This window comes from Sander lucioperca, chromosome 6 (assembly GCF_008315115.2).
Source record: "Sander lucioperca isolate FBNREF2018 chromosome 6, SLUC_FBN_1.2, whole genome shotgun sequence".
Lineage (NCBI taxonomy): Eukaryota > Metazoa > Chordata > Actinopteri > Perciformes > Percidae > Sander > Sander lucioperca.
Genome location: NC_050178.1, coordinates 40185146 through 40202545, shown reverse-complemented (window position 1 = coordinate 40202545; position 17400 = coordinate 40185146). Strand labels below are relative to the sequence as shown.

General features: G+C 40.6%; 4 protein-coding genes and 1 long non-coding RNA gene across 8 annotated transcripts; 2 read left to right on the top strand and 3 right to left on the bottom strand.

Moving 5' to 3' along the window:
- Positions 1-2099: 2099 nt before the first annotated feature.
- Positions 2100-5276, bottom strand: LOC116035964 (bcl-2-like protein 1). 3 transcript variants are annotated; one of them, XM_031279352.2, is made up of 3 exons: positions 5081-5276; positions 3748-4405; positions 2100-2748 (listed from the first exon to the last, which is right to left on the bottom strand). In XM_031279352.2, exons 2-3 carry the CDS (start codon positions 4279-4281, stop codon positions 2608-2610), a joined length of 675 nt encoding a protein of 224 aa, XP_031135212.1. In that variant the 5' UTR covers positions 4282-4405; positions 5081-5276; the 3' UTR covers positions 2100-2607. The 3 variants fall into 3 exon arrangements, with proteins under 3 accessions (XP_031135212.1, XP_035858410.1, XP_031135219.1); XM_036002517.1 differs by having other exon boundaries at positions 5022-5234; XM_031279359.2 differs by having other exon boundaries at positions 3748-4434; positions 5081-5234.
- A 784-nt stretch (positions 5277-6060) lies between these two features.
- Positions 6061-10421, bottom strand: adnpa (activity-dependent neuroprotector homeobox a). Its single transcript, XM_031279332.2, has 4 exons — positions 10057-10421; positions 9372-9479; positions 8951-9043; positions 6061-8857 (listed from the first exon to the last, which is right to left on the bottom strand). Exons 2-4 carry the CDS (start codon positions 9477-9479, stop codon positions 6527-6529), a joined length of 2532 nt encoding a protein of 843 aa, XP_031135192.1. The 5' UTR covers positions 10057-10421; the 3' UTR covers positions 6061-6526.
- LOC118495343 lies at positions 10264-12081 on the top strand. Of its 2 annotated transcripts, none has more exons than XR_004897721.1 (4): positions 10264-10490; positions 10834-10945; positions 11068-11177; positions 11771-12081. It is a non-coding gene; the product is annotated as an uncharacterized LOC118495343 (long non-coding RNA). The 2 variants fall into 2 exon arrangements; XR_004897720.1 differs by having other exon boundaries at positions 11071-11177; positions 11771-11951.
- On the bottom strand, positions 10507-13501 carry si:dkeyp-97e7.9 (DEP domain-containing mTOR-interacting protein). Its single transcript, XM_031279339.2, has 9 exons — positions 13365-13501; positions 13087-13265; positions 12828-12951; positions 12394-12572; positions 11994-12203; positions 11762-11896; positions 11582-11652; positions 11057-11161; positions 10507-10927 (listed from the first exon to the last, which is right to left on the bottom strand). The coding sequence occupies exons 1-9, from the start codon at positions 13445-13447 to the stop codon at positions 10802-10804; spliced, it is 1212 nt and encodes a 403-aa protein (XP_031135199.1). The 5' UTR covers positions 13448-13501; the 3' UTR covers positions 10507-10801.
- Positions 13502-15409: 1908 nt separating this feature from the next.
- mafbb (v-maf avian musculoaponeurotic fibrosarcoma oncogene homolog Bb) lies at positions 15410-17260 on the top strand. Its single transcript, XM_036002515.1, has 2 exons — positions 15410-16736; positions 16792-17260. The coding sequence occupies exon 1, from the start codon at positions 15707-15709 to the stop codon at positions 16676-16678; it is 972 nt and encodes a 323-aa protein (XP_035858408.1). The 5' UTR covers positions 15410-15706; the 3' UTR covers positions 16679-16736; positions 16792-17260.
- Positions 17261-17400: the final 140 nt, after the last annotated feature.

The following is a 17400-nucleotide window of genomic DNA, read 5'->3' as shown; positions in this document are numbered from 1 at the left end:
TTCATTAGCAGTCAACCATAGTTATTATTAATTCCCCTGATTCCCCCAGGACCTTGATGGTGGGAACTGAATGTATTGATGCCCTGAAGTAACAGAGGGGTGTTCTATTTGAATCCATTTACCAGATTTGCCCAAATTTACCCTAAATCACACTAACAGAGAAACCTTCAAAATCAGCATTGGTTTCCCTCCTTAAGAATGATCAGAATTTGTAAAACAATCATGAAACAAATGATTAAGTTTTAAAAAAAAAAAAAGAAAAAAAAAAGAAGACATGAAATGTGAAAAAAATTAACTGTATCTATTCCCTGTTTATCTGCTGCAGCCGCCAGCTCTGCTCTGGGGAAATGGCAACAAATGACAGGGATAGATTAGCAACCACAGGCCTGCTCAAGTTCTCTCACAAGGCCATCCGCAGTCTCTCTCTTTGGCTCCTTTAGTGTTTGTCTCTTTTCTCATTCAGACTGTTTTATCCTGCAGAGCTGTACAATGTTTTTAGATATAGTAGAAACTCTTAACAGTAACAGGGAATCAAGTGATTAATGAGTTATCTTTGACACTAGATTATAACCATCCTTGGGCAAATTCATGTTTTGATTGTGTGTAATTTCAAACAAACCTGAAGAAGGAAACAGATGCAGCTCTAAAAGAACACTAATCAACACTGCACAGCTATATCTGCAGCCAGAAATAAACTAAACCTAAATGCAACTACCACAGCTTGATGTACAGTATAGTATACTCCTTTTAAAACATGTGGTACAGGTGCACCCCCTAAAGGTAAGAATACAACAATGCAGCTCCAGTCTTTCACCAACTGACACAGGATGTAAAACTCTACACACTGCAGTTTAGAGATAACAGGCATTTATGTGTGTGTGTGTGTGTGTGTGTGTGTGTGTGTGTGTGTGTGTGTGTGTGTGTGTGATTGTGTGTGTGGCATGTACATTGTTAATGCATATTATAATGGAACAGAGCTGAATAGGAATTGAGGAAGGCTTTACACTTTTTTAGACTACGACACTAGGATAATTAGGTCAAGAATAGGACTGAATGATTTGGAAAAATATCTAATTGTGATTATTTTTGACTGATATCGCCTTTGTGATATGATTTATGATATTGGAGGGAATGATCATTTTTGCATTATTATTTCCATTTTCATTGGAAAATATATTTATATGATCATGGTGTGATTTTTCCAAGGATCTGTACCAATCAAAGATTTTTTTTCTTAAGTCTGTAGAATATGATTTGTATGACGGGACATCTCTTTAGTGCCACAATATTTAATTCAGAATTATATTTTGCCTCTGAGAAATATTGCGCCTCCTGCGATTTGTATATTGCACTAGTCCATATTGTGATTTTGGTAAAATTCCGATTAATTCTTCAGCCCTAATCCAAAATATGAAATAAAACCCATCTTGTAAATTAAGATTCTATAAATTTGGACATATTTTAGGTATAGATTCTTGTTTCGTCTTGACAAGAACATAAATGTCAATAGAAAAAATATGAGTGTAGTTTATCTGGCTAAAGACATTTTTAATCCATTCCATCATGTAAAATAGTTGAATGTGTCCTTTCATGTAACTTACACCTATTTGGATATTTTTTGCTTTAGATGTTCGATGTATTCATTGATGTATCAGCATATTGGTATATACTGTATATGGGCTTAGAAGTTTTTAACTTTTCATGTAAACTGAATATGAATTGATCCATGAGATAAAGTATCAGTATTTTAGACAATCTTAACACTGCATCACATCTCCCAAAGGATTCACAACACTACCTATCAAATGTTATTATTACATGTAACTCAGTTTCCTCTGTACCTGAAAAAGAGACGATTTGGGTTCACAATGTTCTACTTTCCTCGCCTGATAATCTAACTGAATTGCCATTTTGTTTCACTTCATTCTATTAATTTGAATCACTGAATAAATATGAGATGTGAGCAGTGATTCAGAGGTCCAGAACCAGGCTAGTACTTTTCTTTATGTAATAATTAAGACAGGAACAGGAAATGACTGTGCTATGGGAGATTTTTGCACAATTGAAGTCGTTGGACTGAGAGCTCATAAAGACACAAGAAAAACATAAATATATTTATTTTTTGAAGCATGCCTAAAACTCCAGTACATCCAACAAAAGGAGCTGATCATTACACAGTGAAAAGGAAGTTTAACTTAAATTCTGCCCGTCCGTTTGTAAGTAATCAAAATTGGTCCTTGGATAACGCACAAAGGAAAAAAATAAAAATTAGCAGTCTCATCAAACCAGCTGAATCTGTTTGTTAGCTTATCAGGTTTATTAAAGCACTTCCATTCTGGAGATTAACACTCTTTTAACGATTGTAAAATCTGCTGTGTTAAAAAAGAAAAAGAAGAAAAAAAAAAAAAACACAGGACAAAGCGGGGTGAGAAGTGTAACAGCTCACCAAGCTACATATTATGGATACTTCCACAAACTGCTTTAGCCAATCCACATTCTGTCAGTGCACAAGCAGACTGGGCTTTTTGTAAACATCAACTATTTAGTTTTATTTTTGTTGGCGTAGCATTATACAAGGTGTGCTGTGATGAACGAGATGCACCACCTTCATCGTTTCTTAGCGATGGCCACACCAACCAGCACTCCCATTAGCAGCGCCACTCCAACTAGCAGCCATCTTCTCATAGTCTCCTGAGATCTCCTCGCTTCTGCAGCGCCGTCTCGCCCGAAAACCTCAGCAAAGCAGTCCTGGAATCAGATTAAGATCAAATTGATTCAGACAGAAAAAAGAGAATTGTTGTTATTGGACAATGTCTAATTTTCTTTCTATCCACATTAAAGGAATACTCCACCGAAAAACTACAGCTGTGCCCTATAATATTGGCACTTTTGCAGCTCTGCACAAATATGTATGTATGTGCATTCTTAAAAAAAATGTTTTTCAAATATGAAAGTGGTTACTTAACTGCAATATATCAGATGTCACCAATAATTTCTGGAATCGATTCTGAATCACAAGGTCCGGATTCGATTCCAATTAGGTTAGGGAAATTTCAGTTATAATAATTTTACTTGGATATAAAAGCAATTCTTAGAGAACTTATGCTGTAAATTGTACAAGCAAGCAACCCTCATATTGAAGCAAATCGAACATAGTGGCTAAACAGTGGAATTGCAACTCCCGGCCCATCATGTGATGCCCTTATACATCCATGGTGAAAAGGCATATATTAAAAGATCGATTTCGGGATTATATCAATCAATATCAGATCCCTCAAACAAAGATTGATTTTAATTGGACAAGCGATTATTTTAACCCAGCTCTAATATCGGATAATCATGTTGCATGTGTGCATGTTTGTCTTCAGATCATCTAGTAAATAAGGCACTTGTACTAACCTTAAATATATCTGCACTTACTTTAAATATGAAAGTATGTATATAAAATCATGCTACAGGCAGTGAGTATCTGATACTTAAAAAGGAAGATTTTCAGTGTGTTCAGTGTTTAAATTGTGTGACATAGTTGATCCAACTTCTTTCACTCCAGATTATTCAAATACCTCAACTCAGGATATTTGCCCATACCAAGTACTGACCCAACTTTTCCCCCCACATTTAAAATCTGTATACCTCACAGTGTAGAACTCATAGGGATACCGATCTGTATCGGATCAAAACATCCGATGACACAGTCACAGTGCCATGAACAAAGCTGCATGTTGAGCTCATCCCATGCCGACTCACCCATCCTCCTTGGCTCTGGATCCATGGACTGATGTGCTCATCCAGGTACATGGTCATCCAGTCTGCGATGCGGGAAACCAGCTCGCTCATATCCTTCTCTACACATTCCACACACAGCACGCCGCCAAAGGCAAACAGACCCACTACACGACCCCAGTTGATTCCATCCTTGAACACCTCGTCCATCACGCTCTTAAAGCTGTGGTAGGCTGTGTCAGGAGTGATGTCTAGCTGCGAGGAGAGGTCACTAAACGCTTGTGTGAAGAGCAGTTCAAACTCATTTGCTGAGTCCTGAAGAGCTGCCTTTACAGCCTCTATGTCACCACGTGGGGGCAACGACATCCCTGGCTGGCCGCCCCCATTTCGGCTGTTGACCAGCAGGCCGTTACTGGCAGCTGAGTTGGCCTTGTCTCCTTCAGTCCTTCTGCCAGCATCCTCTGGCCTCAGCAGAGAGGTTGAATAGTTTCTCTGAGACAGCTTGTAGCTTATAAAGAACTCCACCAGCTCTCTGTTACTGTACAACATTATTTCCATACTGTGAACCTCCAACGCACAGCCAGTCTACTCAGACCCCATGGTTTCTCCTGCTATTCCCTTTCAGTCTGTCAGCTGTCACATTAGAGCTCCTTCTCCTTATGTTGCAGCAAGCAATAGCAGTCTGGAAGCATACAGGGATGACGTTAATTCCTGCAAGCAAACATTTTCCTGTATTTTAGCATCAATTGGTTTCCTTTCGTTTCTGTACGAGATGAAGATCTATCAGGAGACTCATGAAACTTGCTTATGTTGTGTAATCCATCACAGAGAACATCAAGTCTGTCAGTCACATTAACATTGATGGTTAATACAGCTACATTTCAGCTTGATTTGAAATTGCCGCACTGCATTAGCACACAAAATATGTGTAAATGTTCACTGCACGTTTCAGCAATCTGCTTGTAGATTTGGCTATTGTACAGAAATGAATGCAAACTAATGGATAACCGGAATGCTAAGAAAAATTCATCCAAAAATGTAATACTGTAGCAACCATTTGAAAATAAGCGCGAGCTAACAACAAACATTAGCTAAATAACAGCTTTACAAGCTCAGCAATATAAAATCCAGTGGCATTAAATCATTACGATGTATATGAAGCCAGATATGTGCGTCTAGATGGCAACCTGCCACCTTTGACAGCTCTGGCTACATGTCACGTATACTACCAGTTTTAGCTTCATGTGCTAACTAGCTTTTATAAACAGTCCATAGGAAACGCATCAAAACAGACTTGCGTTACAAACTACATCCATATGACGGATATGAGGTAATCGTCATTGACAGTTATACTTACAACTGCTAAGAGGTTGTTTTCCCTTAAAGAGTACAGCTAAAGAGCTACTAAAAGCTGTAGTTGTGAATGCAGACACAATATGGACATTTTTGCAGCTGCAGACTCTGTGGCCTGGACTGTGATGCACGCTGACGGTTGGCCCATCCTGCTACTGTACCAGCCAGAAGTCCCGCCTCCTCCTCCAGCTGCACCAATCAACGTCTCAGACCGACCGGAAATTAAGGGGCCCGTGAAATGAAAGTTTGTTCTTGGTAAATTACAGTCTATGTAAATTTCAGAGTGATTTATATCACTATGGCTCTGGTAAATTTCACATCCACAAATCGACCTGGACGGGCTTCTCTTAATACATCCATGCTTCGAATAGGCTTACATCGTTTCATTTTCATACTAAAAAGTGTAAAAAAGCATCTTAACCCTTGTGTTGACTTCGGGTCACATTGACCCGTTTTCAATTTTTGTTTTATATCAGAAAATATGGGACGTAGAAATAAGCGCTGAAAATGTGTAGAAGAAAAATTTAACAATTTAAAACGTTGGAAAAAGCAAAAACAAACGTCAAAAACTCATGGTTGACGGGAAGACAACACATGGGTTAATTAATGATGTGACGTAAAAAACCCCCCCTGAGCTATTTTAATTAATTTAGTGTAAAATTAATTTAGCAAGTCCTAAGTTTGCAATGTTTTTACTTTTGTTTTACCTCCCGTAAAGCACACATTAACTCTTACAAAAGAATGTTTTTTTTTTTGGCATAATTTCCTCAACACTGCACCCTATAAAGTTCTCCAACTAAAAATGAAATTGTCTTATCTTCCATTACTTTCCTGATAAGATTATGCATTGTTTACATTAAAAAAAAACTTCAGAAAAACATATGTTGCTGGTCTATTAAACTTTGAAAGCACCATTATGTTCTGTATATTTTAAAATTGTCTCTTTCCATAAGACCTGGCACAAAGGATAATTGTCAGACTGAGTGGTTGGTGTAGGAAAAAAATTAAGTTTTTATTAAACATATTTATTAAAACATGAACATACGTGATTAGCATATCCTATACGTTCTAAAGGTCAAATGACAATATGATACAGTTCCTTGTCATAGTTGAGAAAAAAAAAACTATGGAAGCGAGGAAGTTGGCATAATCATTTCATAAATCTTGTGACAGTTAAAAAGGTGAATAACACAGATCATATGAAGAAACTAACAAAGAACAATGGCTAAAATATATACAATGTCACTTACATATGCCATATATATGCACTATAATGTAACTTTTGTCCTTCATCCAACACTGGTAAAGAGTTCAACATCTAGAATTGAAGAGTTTTAGTCACCTGTGCCATTTGACCAAATATTTGTAATTTTTAACTGACGCTGGACCTGTGTTTTTATTTTAATTCATACACTGTTTCTCAACCATGCCACACTGCTAAGGAGGGACACTAACAGAAAGTCATCAAAGCATTTGCGTTCCCATCTTGCAAAGAGCTCTCCTTCTCTCTGGAGGGATCGTCCGTGTTTAAGGGTTCGGCCTCTTCTGTCAGGTTTGCTGGCTCTTCAGATTTCAAAATTTCGTCTTGGTTTGTGTCAACATTCCCATTCTCAGTAGGTCTATTCTCGGTTTCTGGCTCACTGTCTGAGTCAATGGAAATGGTCTCTGTGCATGTTCTGAGTTTTAACGTACAGTTTAGTGTCTCACACTGCTTGTTTTGGTCTGTGCTTGGAGTACCAGACTTGAGGCCTCCAGATCTCCCCTCTGAGGTGCTGCTCTCCACAAATATCAAGTCATGTTTAACTTTCTTTACAGCATGCATGTCAAAGCCGAGCAGCACAGACAGCTTCATGGTCTGACATTGTTTCTCGCACATCCTTCGCTTGGTTGCAAAGTGACTAGCAATGTCAGATTTCCAGAGCCACAGACTTGCAGACAGCTTCTCCTCTTCCTGAGGAGAAAGGTATGGGCGCCTGTTGAAATAGGACGTCAGGAAATTTTTCCTGGCCTCATAGGTCTTGTGCTCATAGCTTCTAGGATCCAGAGCAAGGCCATCAGATTCAGACTGATTTCCAACAGTTGTGGAGGAAATATTTGACTCCTTGCTTAGTTTTATCCTCTTGGGGTTGGACATGGCCTGCGTTGGTGGCTGCCTCTTGAGGAAGCCAGCCCCGGATGAGTTGAGAGTCAAGGCAGACTTGAAGCCTTGGCTTGCCTGGTTCCTACCAACAGCCCTGCACTGCACAAGATGCAGCGTGATTGTGGAGGCCACCATGTTACTGGTGTACACTCCCAGGCAATGAATGCACTTGTATGTCATCTTTTTTTCAACAGGATGCATTGTTTGGAGCACTTGATGTCGCTCCCTCAGATGCATAGCCAAAGCATCAGAGATCGGACCTTTGAGGATGGTAAAACACAGCGGACACAAAGTCTTCCCAACCTCACTCTTTTGACCCAGTGACGGGAAACTTCTAAGTGGTTCACTTTTTTTTTCAATCATTCTGGGAGCAGTTAGCTTGACCAGAGCTGGAACACTATTTTGAGCAGATGCAGACTGATCTTGACCATTGATAGTTTCCTTCATGTTAAATGTGAGCACAACAAGCTGTACGTTACTGGACTTATCTTGTTTAATGGTAAGATCAAATGTTAGAGGTGATGCACCAGGGGGTCCAACAAAGTCATCAGGATGAGCCTGCGCCACATGCTCAATGATTTTCTCAACATTGTGGAAAGCAGAGTGGCACTGTGGACAGGTGAGCCCGTGGATTAGCATGTGGTTAAGCAGTGTATCACTGGGCAGATAGCGGTTGCAAAGCAAACACTTGCTGGTGAAGTTGTGTATTTTCATGATGTACTTGGCCAGTGCCCACACTTTCTTTGCCTTGTGTGCGTTCTCAAAATGAGCATTATAGAGGTTTTCAGGGAAAAGCTCATTGCAAACTGTACATATCTTCCACTTCTGTGTCTGCGCTGTGTTTACACCAGCAACATTATTCTCAGCCACATTGCTCTTGCCAGGAACTGTGACACGCACCTGACTGGCTGCGATGAAAGACTGATTTTTAACAACAGGGGCCACTGGCTTTAAATAGCCAATTACTGGTTGTGCTAATGGGTCAGGCCTAGTTGTGTGGCCCCTGGTAACAATCAGAGGGGCCTTCTGAGAAGCGACTGGCAAGGATTGAGGCCTGGCGACAACAATTTTAGCATGTCCAATCATGGTGGTCACTTGAGCACCAATGCGCTCGTGGTACTCTACAACATGCTGCACTAGAGCCTCATAGCTACGAGTGGAAAACTGGCAGCGTTTACAGAGGATGTTGTTGCCATTGACAGAATTAGCACCATTTTTTAAAGATGATTCAGAAACCATACCAAGATATGGTGACACAATATGCTGAAAATGTTCCCTGTAGATGTGCCTTCTCACAACATTGTAGAGTGTGTCCCGGAACGTGCATTTTTTGCAAAAGTACATTGCTTTCTCCACACCATCTCCCTGTCTGACCCTATCAAGAAACATTTTATCGTTCCTTCCCAGTGCAGTTCCCTGCGAGTTCCCATAATTCTGCCGTGCTGAACTGGGTATGTGGAATATTTTAACATGCGTCTCCAAAGTTCTCTTGCTTGCAGTGAATGTGCAGTATGGACAGTTAAGCAGAATTTTACTATCAAAGATTTTCCTGTGTACATTGCGGAAGTGATTCTTGTAGCCCGAGTAGTATTTGGAAGAAAATGGGCACTCTGTGCAGCAAAATGGCTTCGATCTGTATTCCTAAAAGACATCATGGAAAACAATGGCATTAGGACAAATATGGTGATGTGCATCAGCATTTGAAAAGGCCTTGGACACAGAAGTAAGATTTACCTGTGTTTTAGAGTATGATGGATCCCAAGCACAGATATCAAGGCAAAGACTGCCCTTTACAAATTGCTCATCAGGACAAAACTCTTTGAACTCCTGTGGAAAGATTTGAAAAGATTAAAGTGTATTTGTTATAATATACAAAATGTATTAGTTTACATAAAATTGCTAATTTTTGCATGCAATATTTTGTAAGTATTAGCCACACTAGCTTTGGAGAAATACTGCTGGGTTGGCATAGATTTAAATTGCCTTTAATTGGTCTCACATTTGAGATGAAATATTTTCTAAATAGACATTTCAGCCTGTCATAGAGATTAGAGACAACGATGATAACTATGTTTTTGAAATAATAATCTATAAGAACCATAATGAGCCAATTTAATTTAGAGTTTCTACTCACATGCAACTAAAATCAACTCACCTCCGCTGCCTCCTTGCAGTACTCCAGTCCAATGTCTCCAAGTGCTTTTTTCACTTGTTTCCTAGCCTTCCTGATTCGTGTGAGGTTGTTCACTGGAAGTTGATACATCTTTCATGACAAACAGAAAACAAACTTCTTTTTAGTTGAGGAAACGTAATCACAGCAAGCAAATTATTCTATACGTTTTCAAATTTAACACTGTAGATCAATCGATAATTACCAACATCATAAGAGACTGACTTTATAAACAGGCATTAACACACCTTTTCAACGGACGTCTCCAGTCGATAAATCACTGTCAACACAATTAACGTTACATATGACTGGATGCGTTACCTATGTTCAATACTTCAGTTTCTATATGGGCCCAGTTATTTCAGCCGGCACGCTTCAAGTTATCTTTCGTTACTGGTTAAGTGCAGGCTTGATCAGACATAACGTTACTTAATCAGATCTATGACCTTTCATGTTCCAGTGATTTGGGGAATCAAAAGTTTTACAGTACATGTGGTTAGCTTTTTTTTGGCTAGCGTACCGTTAGCCAACATTAGCTGCGTTGCCCGCTCATGTCGGCTTGGTCAGCTCACGTTACTTAGCTAAACACCAAAGCTAGCATTGCATAGCCGGTTAGCGTTATTTGTTTTTCCATTTTCACAGACTAATTCAATCGATGCATTTTACTCACCTTATGATACGTCTGTGGACTAGATTTACAATGGTTGCCTCTCTACATAAATGGCTAACAAAGATGTTAACCGGCAGGTCGGGACGTGCAGATTGATGCAAGTGATGTTCGCTCTCCTCAAAGCCAGTGCTGATGCTCAGCTCCTCGGCTAGCTAGCTAGCTAGTTAGCTGTCTCATCTGTTTTGCTGCAGCCTCTAGCTAGCTGGAGGAACGAAAGGCGGGACAGAATGGTGCACATCTTATGAGAACTGTATACTCCAAAAATGATGACTGCAGGAACACTTGTGTGTACTACACTGGTGGGTCAGGCCAGCCTGTTAGCTAACGTTATCTATTCCAAGTGAGTCAACTCTCAGTCCAAAATGGCGTCGACAAAAAGACGGAAGTCGTAGCAGGCAGGGAGCTGGGCAGGGGCTGGATCTGGACGGCCAAAAGTTAGTATTCATTGTGTTCGTATTAATGCAATTTTTTTATTTTCAGTCATAAAAAGTTAACATTTATTACTTAGGAATTGAGGTTCATACAAACACCACAGCATTTGTAATGTAGTTTACCTACTCTTGCTGCAACCAAGATAATCAATCACGTTCACTGATTGATCCCCCACCCCAGTAATGACGAGCACATATTAACTCTGCCATGCTAGTAGCCTATACAGTTGAAAATAATACAATTTACCATGTTATATTTAAGTTCCAGCAAATGTAGTTGTGTCTGAAACAATAGCTAGACTTCATGACAGTTGTCATTCCAGTGGTTCCATAATTTCCACTACAGCAGTCCGAGGCCCTGTCATCACCAGTCTGGAGACTTTCCTGTAGTCCAGGTAGAGGACACACTGTCCATTCACCTGGCACACAAACTGACGCACCTAAAAAGATGATGTGAGGTACATACAAGCTCTTATTTTTGTCTCAAAGTCAAAGTGCTGTTTTCAAACTCCTTTTGAGGTTTAAGTATACTACCATTTTCAGTCCCATGTGTGTAACATATATCTCACCTTAACTCCAGCAGCTGCTGCAGGGCTTCCACGGTCAACAGCCTGCACATAACAGGGAGCCATGCCTCTGACAACAAAGCCCCAGCCCAGGGCATCTCCTATCACCTGTGATGGCCGGAGGGTGAGATAAATTACACATTATGTAGAAATTAAATGGAATTTATATAGTTTGCTATTGTTAAGATACGACTTCATTAGTCCACATGGAAAAATAAGTTTCATCTTGTTTCTAATGTTAACTATGAATCGACCTAAGTAGCTATGTTGATGCTTTATTTGAATGGTTAACAGATGAGAATTGTGTTGATATCACAGAACCTGTAGGCAAAAGGTAACCCCAAGTAAGTTTTCATTTTAAAGGAGTATTTTAGTTTTGTCCCTTACTAACATCACATATTAATGCTTTAAGGATCCACTTTTCGACTTTGGAGGACTGTTGTTATTGAATTAATGCTGTTAAAATCCTAGACATGACATACATGTTAGCTTTTAAATAGCCATGATTAAAACATTACAATAACTCACCGTCAACACTCTCTTGATGAAAGGTGCACCAGGTGCCAATAACTCTTCACATGTATAATTTCTTTTAAGTACTGTAAAAAAAGATATTAAAAGATATCGGTTTTGGACCTCACTATACCAAATACTTTGTCTTTAAAGACATTTTGAAATGTGTTACATGAATATTAATTACACACTTGCCTGATTTAGGATTGCATACCACTGAAGTTGAAGCCACCTGGACAAGAGGTGGAAATCCAGCAGAGTGAAGCTGAAGGGAATTCAAACTGCTTCGACGCCCACTGGTAACCTGTTTCAGATCTTTATTTGACCCCACTGTAATTAAATTAGTAGGAAAAGTATAATGCGATAATAAGCATTTACAACAAAGTGTATAAATTGCAAAAAAAGGCAGATACTTATTTTCTTTTACCAGACTGGAAAGTTGGAGAGTTGCCCCCTTTTTTTTGGCGCAGAACAAATGGATTATCAGGAAGGTTGTCCTCTGGTGTCGACACTGCCACACCTTCGTTGGCATCTTGTTCACTGTCATTTAACAATTCAGATAGGCGGCGTCTGCGGCGAAAATTGATGCAGAACTGATAGAGCAGTCCACTGTCAAAGAAATCATGCTTCTTTGCCACTAGTGGTGGGAGTGGGAGAGAGAGAGAGCACAGTTAGTTTTTAGAATAAATGGGCTTTATCACAAAGAGTCGATGAGTGTATTTGCTTTAGATTGCAAAATCCCAACTGGCCCCCCACTGTCAGCAGGCACTGACGGCTCGCTCATTCCTGGTGTCGTACATCAAAGGACAAATAAGGATTCCCCTCACCGTGCTGAATGATGCCATGCTCCTGCAATGTGCGGCACAGCTCTATTCCCTGACGCCGGCTCTCTGCCTCTCCGTTCTGGAGGAGCCAGTCAATCAATTGGCAGCCAGGAAAGGAGTGCTGATATGCAACACCATGCTCCTCTCTTAGCTGCAGAATAGAATTCTCGTCCCCGATGAGACTGAAGAAACAGACACAGAAACACAGATCAAATGTATCATAACATGCAAATTACTTTTAAAAAGTGCTTGAAGGAGCATTTCAACAGACAACGTTACCAATATATCTCTGACAGGAGAGAGTCTAGCTGTGTGTGAAGTTTTAACCCCAGCCTATTTATCATACTAGTGTGTACTATATAATCACCACAGTGGTTGACAGTACACTTCAAGGACAAACAAGAGAATCCTAGCACAGAACAAACAGCAGCTCTTACTGTTCATAGAGTCCTTGTCCTCGCATGAAGATTTTCACCTCTGTATTGAATGGAAATGTGCCATCATCCTTACGGAAACGGTACAGCAGTTTGGCATCCTTCAATACTGGCCTCTTGTCACAGACTAAAAAAAAGGCAACATACTGTTTCTAATAAGTTTTGAAATAAGTGGCTCTCTAAATAAAGCAATACATTAAAAATAAATACATTTGTACTGAATATCCCCTTGCTGAAACTTTTGTTGTTGCTTCCTGCTTACCATGGTGAATGATGTCATGATCCATGAGGTGCTGCATTAAGCAGACAGCTGTTGCTCGATCTGGAGCTTCCTTATGGCTCACAAGCCAGTCTATAAGTTCCTTTGCCACAAAGCAGTTAGGATATGTGCGCAGGTGGTAGAGTCGGTCCTTGATTAGTTTTCCATTGTGTAGTCTCAACCTTGAAAAGTTCAAATCAGCCATATGTTTAACCTTAAACCTTGAATCAATGATAAGCCTGACCATAGACATGTCATATTTTCCCCCTCTCTCTCCATACCTGAGTTGTTCTCCAGCAATCATGACTTCTCCTTTATGTTGTCTGGCCATGGCTTTTCTCCTAATGCTACTTGTTCGCTCCATTTTCGTGTGGCCTGCAAGGTAAGTGAAGTGAACTCTTAGTTATGGCCCTTTGTGTTTACAAAATATCCATTGAAACACACAGAACCCCATTTGCCATGTGGGAAAGATGTTGTGTATACAGAAAGAAAAGGAGACAATTACATGGTACATTTCTGCTAGAATGCCACAGACAGAAGGCCTCCACTAAAAGAAAACTGTCCAGTGTTGATATTTAGTTTTCTCTTATCACTTCTTAAGGCTGAAGCTATCACTAGTTTTCATTGTATGCTGTTTCAACAGTGCATATGACATCTTTGAGTTGTCCAGTAGTCACATTTTGTTAGTATTTTAAGAGAAACAAGTCAAATGACTGTTGATGATAACCCTTTTCTAATTGCCTTCATGGTCAATGATCAATCAGTTACAGCCAGTTAATGGTTGGTGTATTCAGGCTGTGTTTTACAGCATAAAGTAGATCAAAACTCTGTATTATCTCGGGTGTCTGTGGATGTTGCAGCTTCCTAGAAGACACACTGTTATGTGTCAGCCTGCATTGGATGAATTAGGTCACATTTTAAAGGTTGTCATATTTTAAACATGCTAGTAACAGTGCTTGTCTTCTATTATATTTGGTTTCTGCATCAGTTTTTGGTAATGTGGTAAAACAGGTCATGTAAAGTAGGTCTTGGAATGTGAAAGCATCTGTACTTTCAGCCTCTCAGGCAGCATATACGTATATCCTGCCTATTTTAATAGAATTGGCAGACCTAAACCCCAACTGCATTTAGAGTCCTCTATCTTGTCAGTGAAGCTTTCACTATCTTTGGAGTAGGCACTGCTGGAAAGGGACACCTCAGGGCGAAAACGTTGCTTAACCCTTTGATATCCTGTGTAGCTGTGTCACCTCTGGACACCGCTAGGGGTGACATCCCTGAATCAGACAGCACATTCTGGAACATGGCAGGTTTTTATTGTGTCAGAGATGTTGCTGAGCTGTTGTCAGGGGTTCATGATTTCTGGTGGTATGCTTTGCCCTTCTCAGGCTGTTGAGGCTTAGGGCCGACCCACTGTAAAATAGGCAAGTGTCTAAGGGCTCTCTCACAGATGGTTTGAGCTCTGTATGCACATGTTCCATATATGCACAATCCTGCATGAGAATAACCCAGAATTCAGCATTGTAACTTTCAAAACAGGAGTGACAGATCCTAGAAATCTAACATGTGTTCATCTAACCTGCATCTAATGTTTGGCTTACAACCAAGGCTTGAACAAACACTCAATTTGTTGATTTTCTTATAAAACATGAGCACCAGCTTACTGGCCACATAAACCCAATTGCTTCCTCTTGCACTAATGCAGAGCTAAAAGTGGACATTGAGATTGGGACTTGCAGTGTAGGCTTGTGGCCACAAGATGTCAGTGGTACCTCTGTAGGAACTAAGGAGAACAGCGACCACAGTAGTTTCAAATGAATTGTTTTATAGCCTCCTTTTTGTTGTTTAAGTGAAATTCGTGACATGTGTACACCACCACACATTCAGACATAAATATAAACGAAATTAAGGCTGAAATAAAAGTATGCTAAATTGGTTTAATGTATTTTGGAAGTGGGAAAGTGACCCCATATGTTTAGTGGATTTTCTTGATAAACAATAACAGAACTGCCTAGACAAAGTCTGGTTGTGTAGTTATTTGACCTGCGTTATACACAGTGATAAATCTAAACACTCCCGTGGGATGAATAGGCTTAAATGTAAAATGGAGGGCAAGTCCAACAGGAAAAAAACATATTGCAGGACATAATGTGCCGCTGTGCAGACATTTATAGGTTTTGGTCAAATGATCATCACGAACAGCTCGTGGGGACCGACTCGTAGCAGCTTTTATGCAAATCGCCCTCCTCCGCGTGTTTTTATTGGAGAGGAGCGTGGAGGTGTAGCCTAGAAGGCGTGACATCATGCCAATGCAGCTTTATGAAGAAAGTGCGCTTCCCCTGAGCAAGCAGAGGTGCGTCCAGTGCAGTCCGCTGGCGTCAGTGGACTTCTAGTGTGTGGCTACCGAAGCCGAGCAGGCTGCCCGGTGCAAAATCACCAGTTTGCACAGAGTTTGATAAGGTGGGGGGCTTTTGAGCACGTGAACACGTTTGTTTTTTTCCCCTTCTGAGCTGAAATCAAAGTTTGGAATTACTGCATTTTTTCGAAAGTAAGCGCGCTTTCGCTGACTGTATGAAATAGCGTTGGACACTTGGAGCTCTTTGAAGGGACTCGCTTGCCATTTACTATGACCGCTGAGGCGCATTCGCATTTGGGACTGCAGAAAAACCCCATGGATTTCGTCAGCGACTTCGACTTGATGAAGTTCGGCGTTAAGAAGGAGGCGATGCAGGGGATAGACCGCTCCTTCATCGGGCAATGCAGCCAGCTCCAGAGACCGGACTCTGTTTCCTCCACCCCTGGCAGCACGCCTTGTAACTCCGTACCCTCATCACCAAACCTCAATCCAAACGAGCAGAGAAATAACCCTGGGGGCGACCAGTTCTGGATACCCAACAATGGGGGTTACCCTCAGCAAATGTACCCTCAAGCTTTTGGTCTGACACCCGAGGACGCAATGGAGGCCCTAATCGGCGCAACGGCGCAGCAGGGACACCCATCTGTGCCCCACGGCCACCATCCGCCACCTTTCCAAGCTGAATACGAAGGGTACGGCCACCTCAACGAGCCTGTCCAGCACTACCCGGGACTCCCGGGTCACCCTGACATGCAAGGCATCCCCAGCAGTCACTGCCAAGACCCTTATCTCAAAGATGACATGGGTTGCGCGTCCCCTCAGTCGCCGGAGGATCAGGTCCTCGGTGCGCACCACCAGCACAGCCGCCACGACAGGCGATCCAACGCCGAGAACCACTTCTCAGACGACCAGCTGGTGTCCATGTCCGTCAGGGAGCTCAATCGCCTCCTCAGAGGCCTCGGCAAGGACGAAGTGATGCGTCTGAAGCAGAAGCGCCGGACCCTGAAAAACAGAGGTTACGCACAGTCCTGCCGTTACAAGCGCGTCCAACAGAAACACGTTTTGGAGCACGAAAAGACAAACCTGGTGACACAGGTTGAGCAGCTGAAACATGAACTAAACAGACTGATGCGGGAGAGGGATGCATACAAACTTAAATGTGAGAAACTGTCCGGTGCAAACTGTTACCACGAAACTGGGTCTACCAGTGACAACCCTTCCTCACCCGAGTATTTAATGTGAGTTTGTTAATATCCTGCAGAACAGATTCTTTAGCACTAGGTTGACAGCTCGCCTTGCTCTTTTACAAACAGGCCCATGGATTCATCAAGTTCTAATTAATTTTGGACATAAGGATATCACTTAAATAATTGTAATAGATACAACTAGGCAACATGTTATTAATGGAAAATTACAATGAAGCATGCATGCAGGACATGTATGAGATGTTTTTATTCTATACAGGCGTATCTGTATTTTGTCTGAAAGGAGATACTTGAAATCAGAGAATATTCCCTTTTTATTAAACTTTAGTCCTTTTGCTCTAGTTACTCCTCAATCTTCATTTTGGTGATTTTGCTTTGCTTAGTTTTTGTAGCTCAAATTATATTTTGTGTTCATGCTTCATTAAAAATAGAAAACATACTGAAAATAATTATGCTAGAAATTACATTTCTATTATTTTTATGAAGCTGATTCTGCTGGACAGATGTGTTTCTTATTTGCTAGTTCTTTTTAAGATAATATATGATTATGCAAATTGTTTTTCATCCACTATGTCTTTAATTTGCTATGGATCAATAAACCTGTTGTGACTTTTTAAAACTGTGTCTCATCTGCTGACAAAAAAACGGTCCACACAGTGAAATATTTACCTCACATTAACAATTGTCTTAGTTTCACAATATACAAAGGAAAGAATGCTTTTAAATTACTAAATCCATAAAATGAAATACATCCAACAT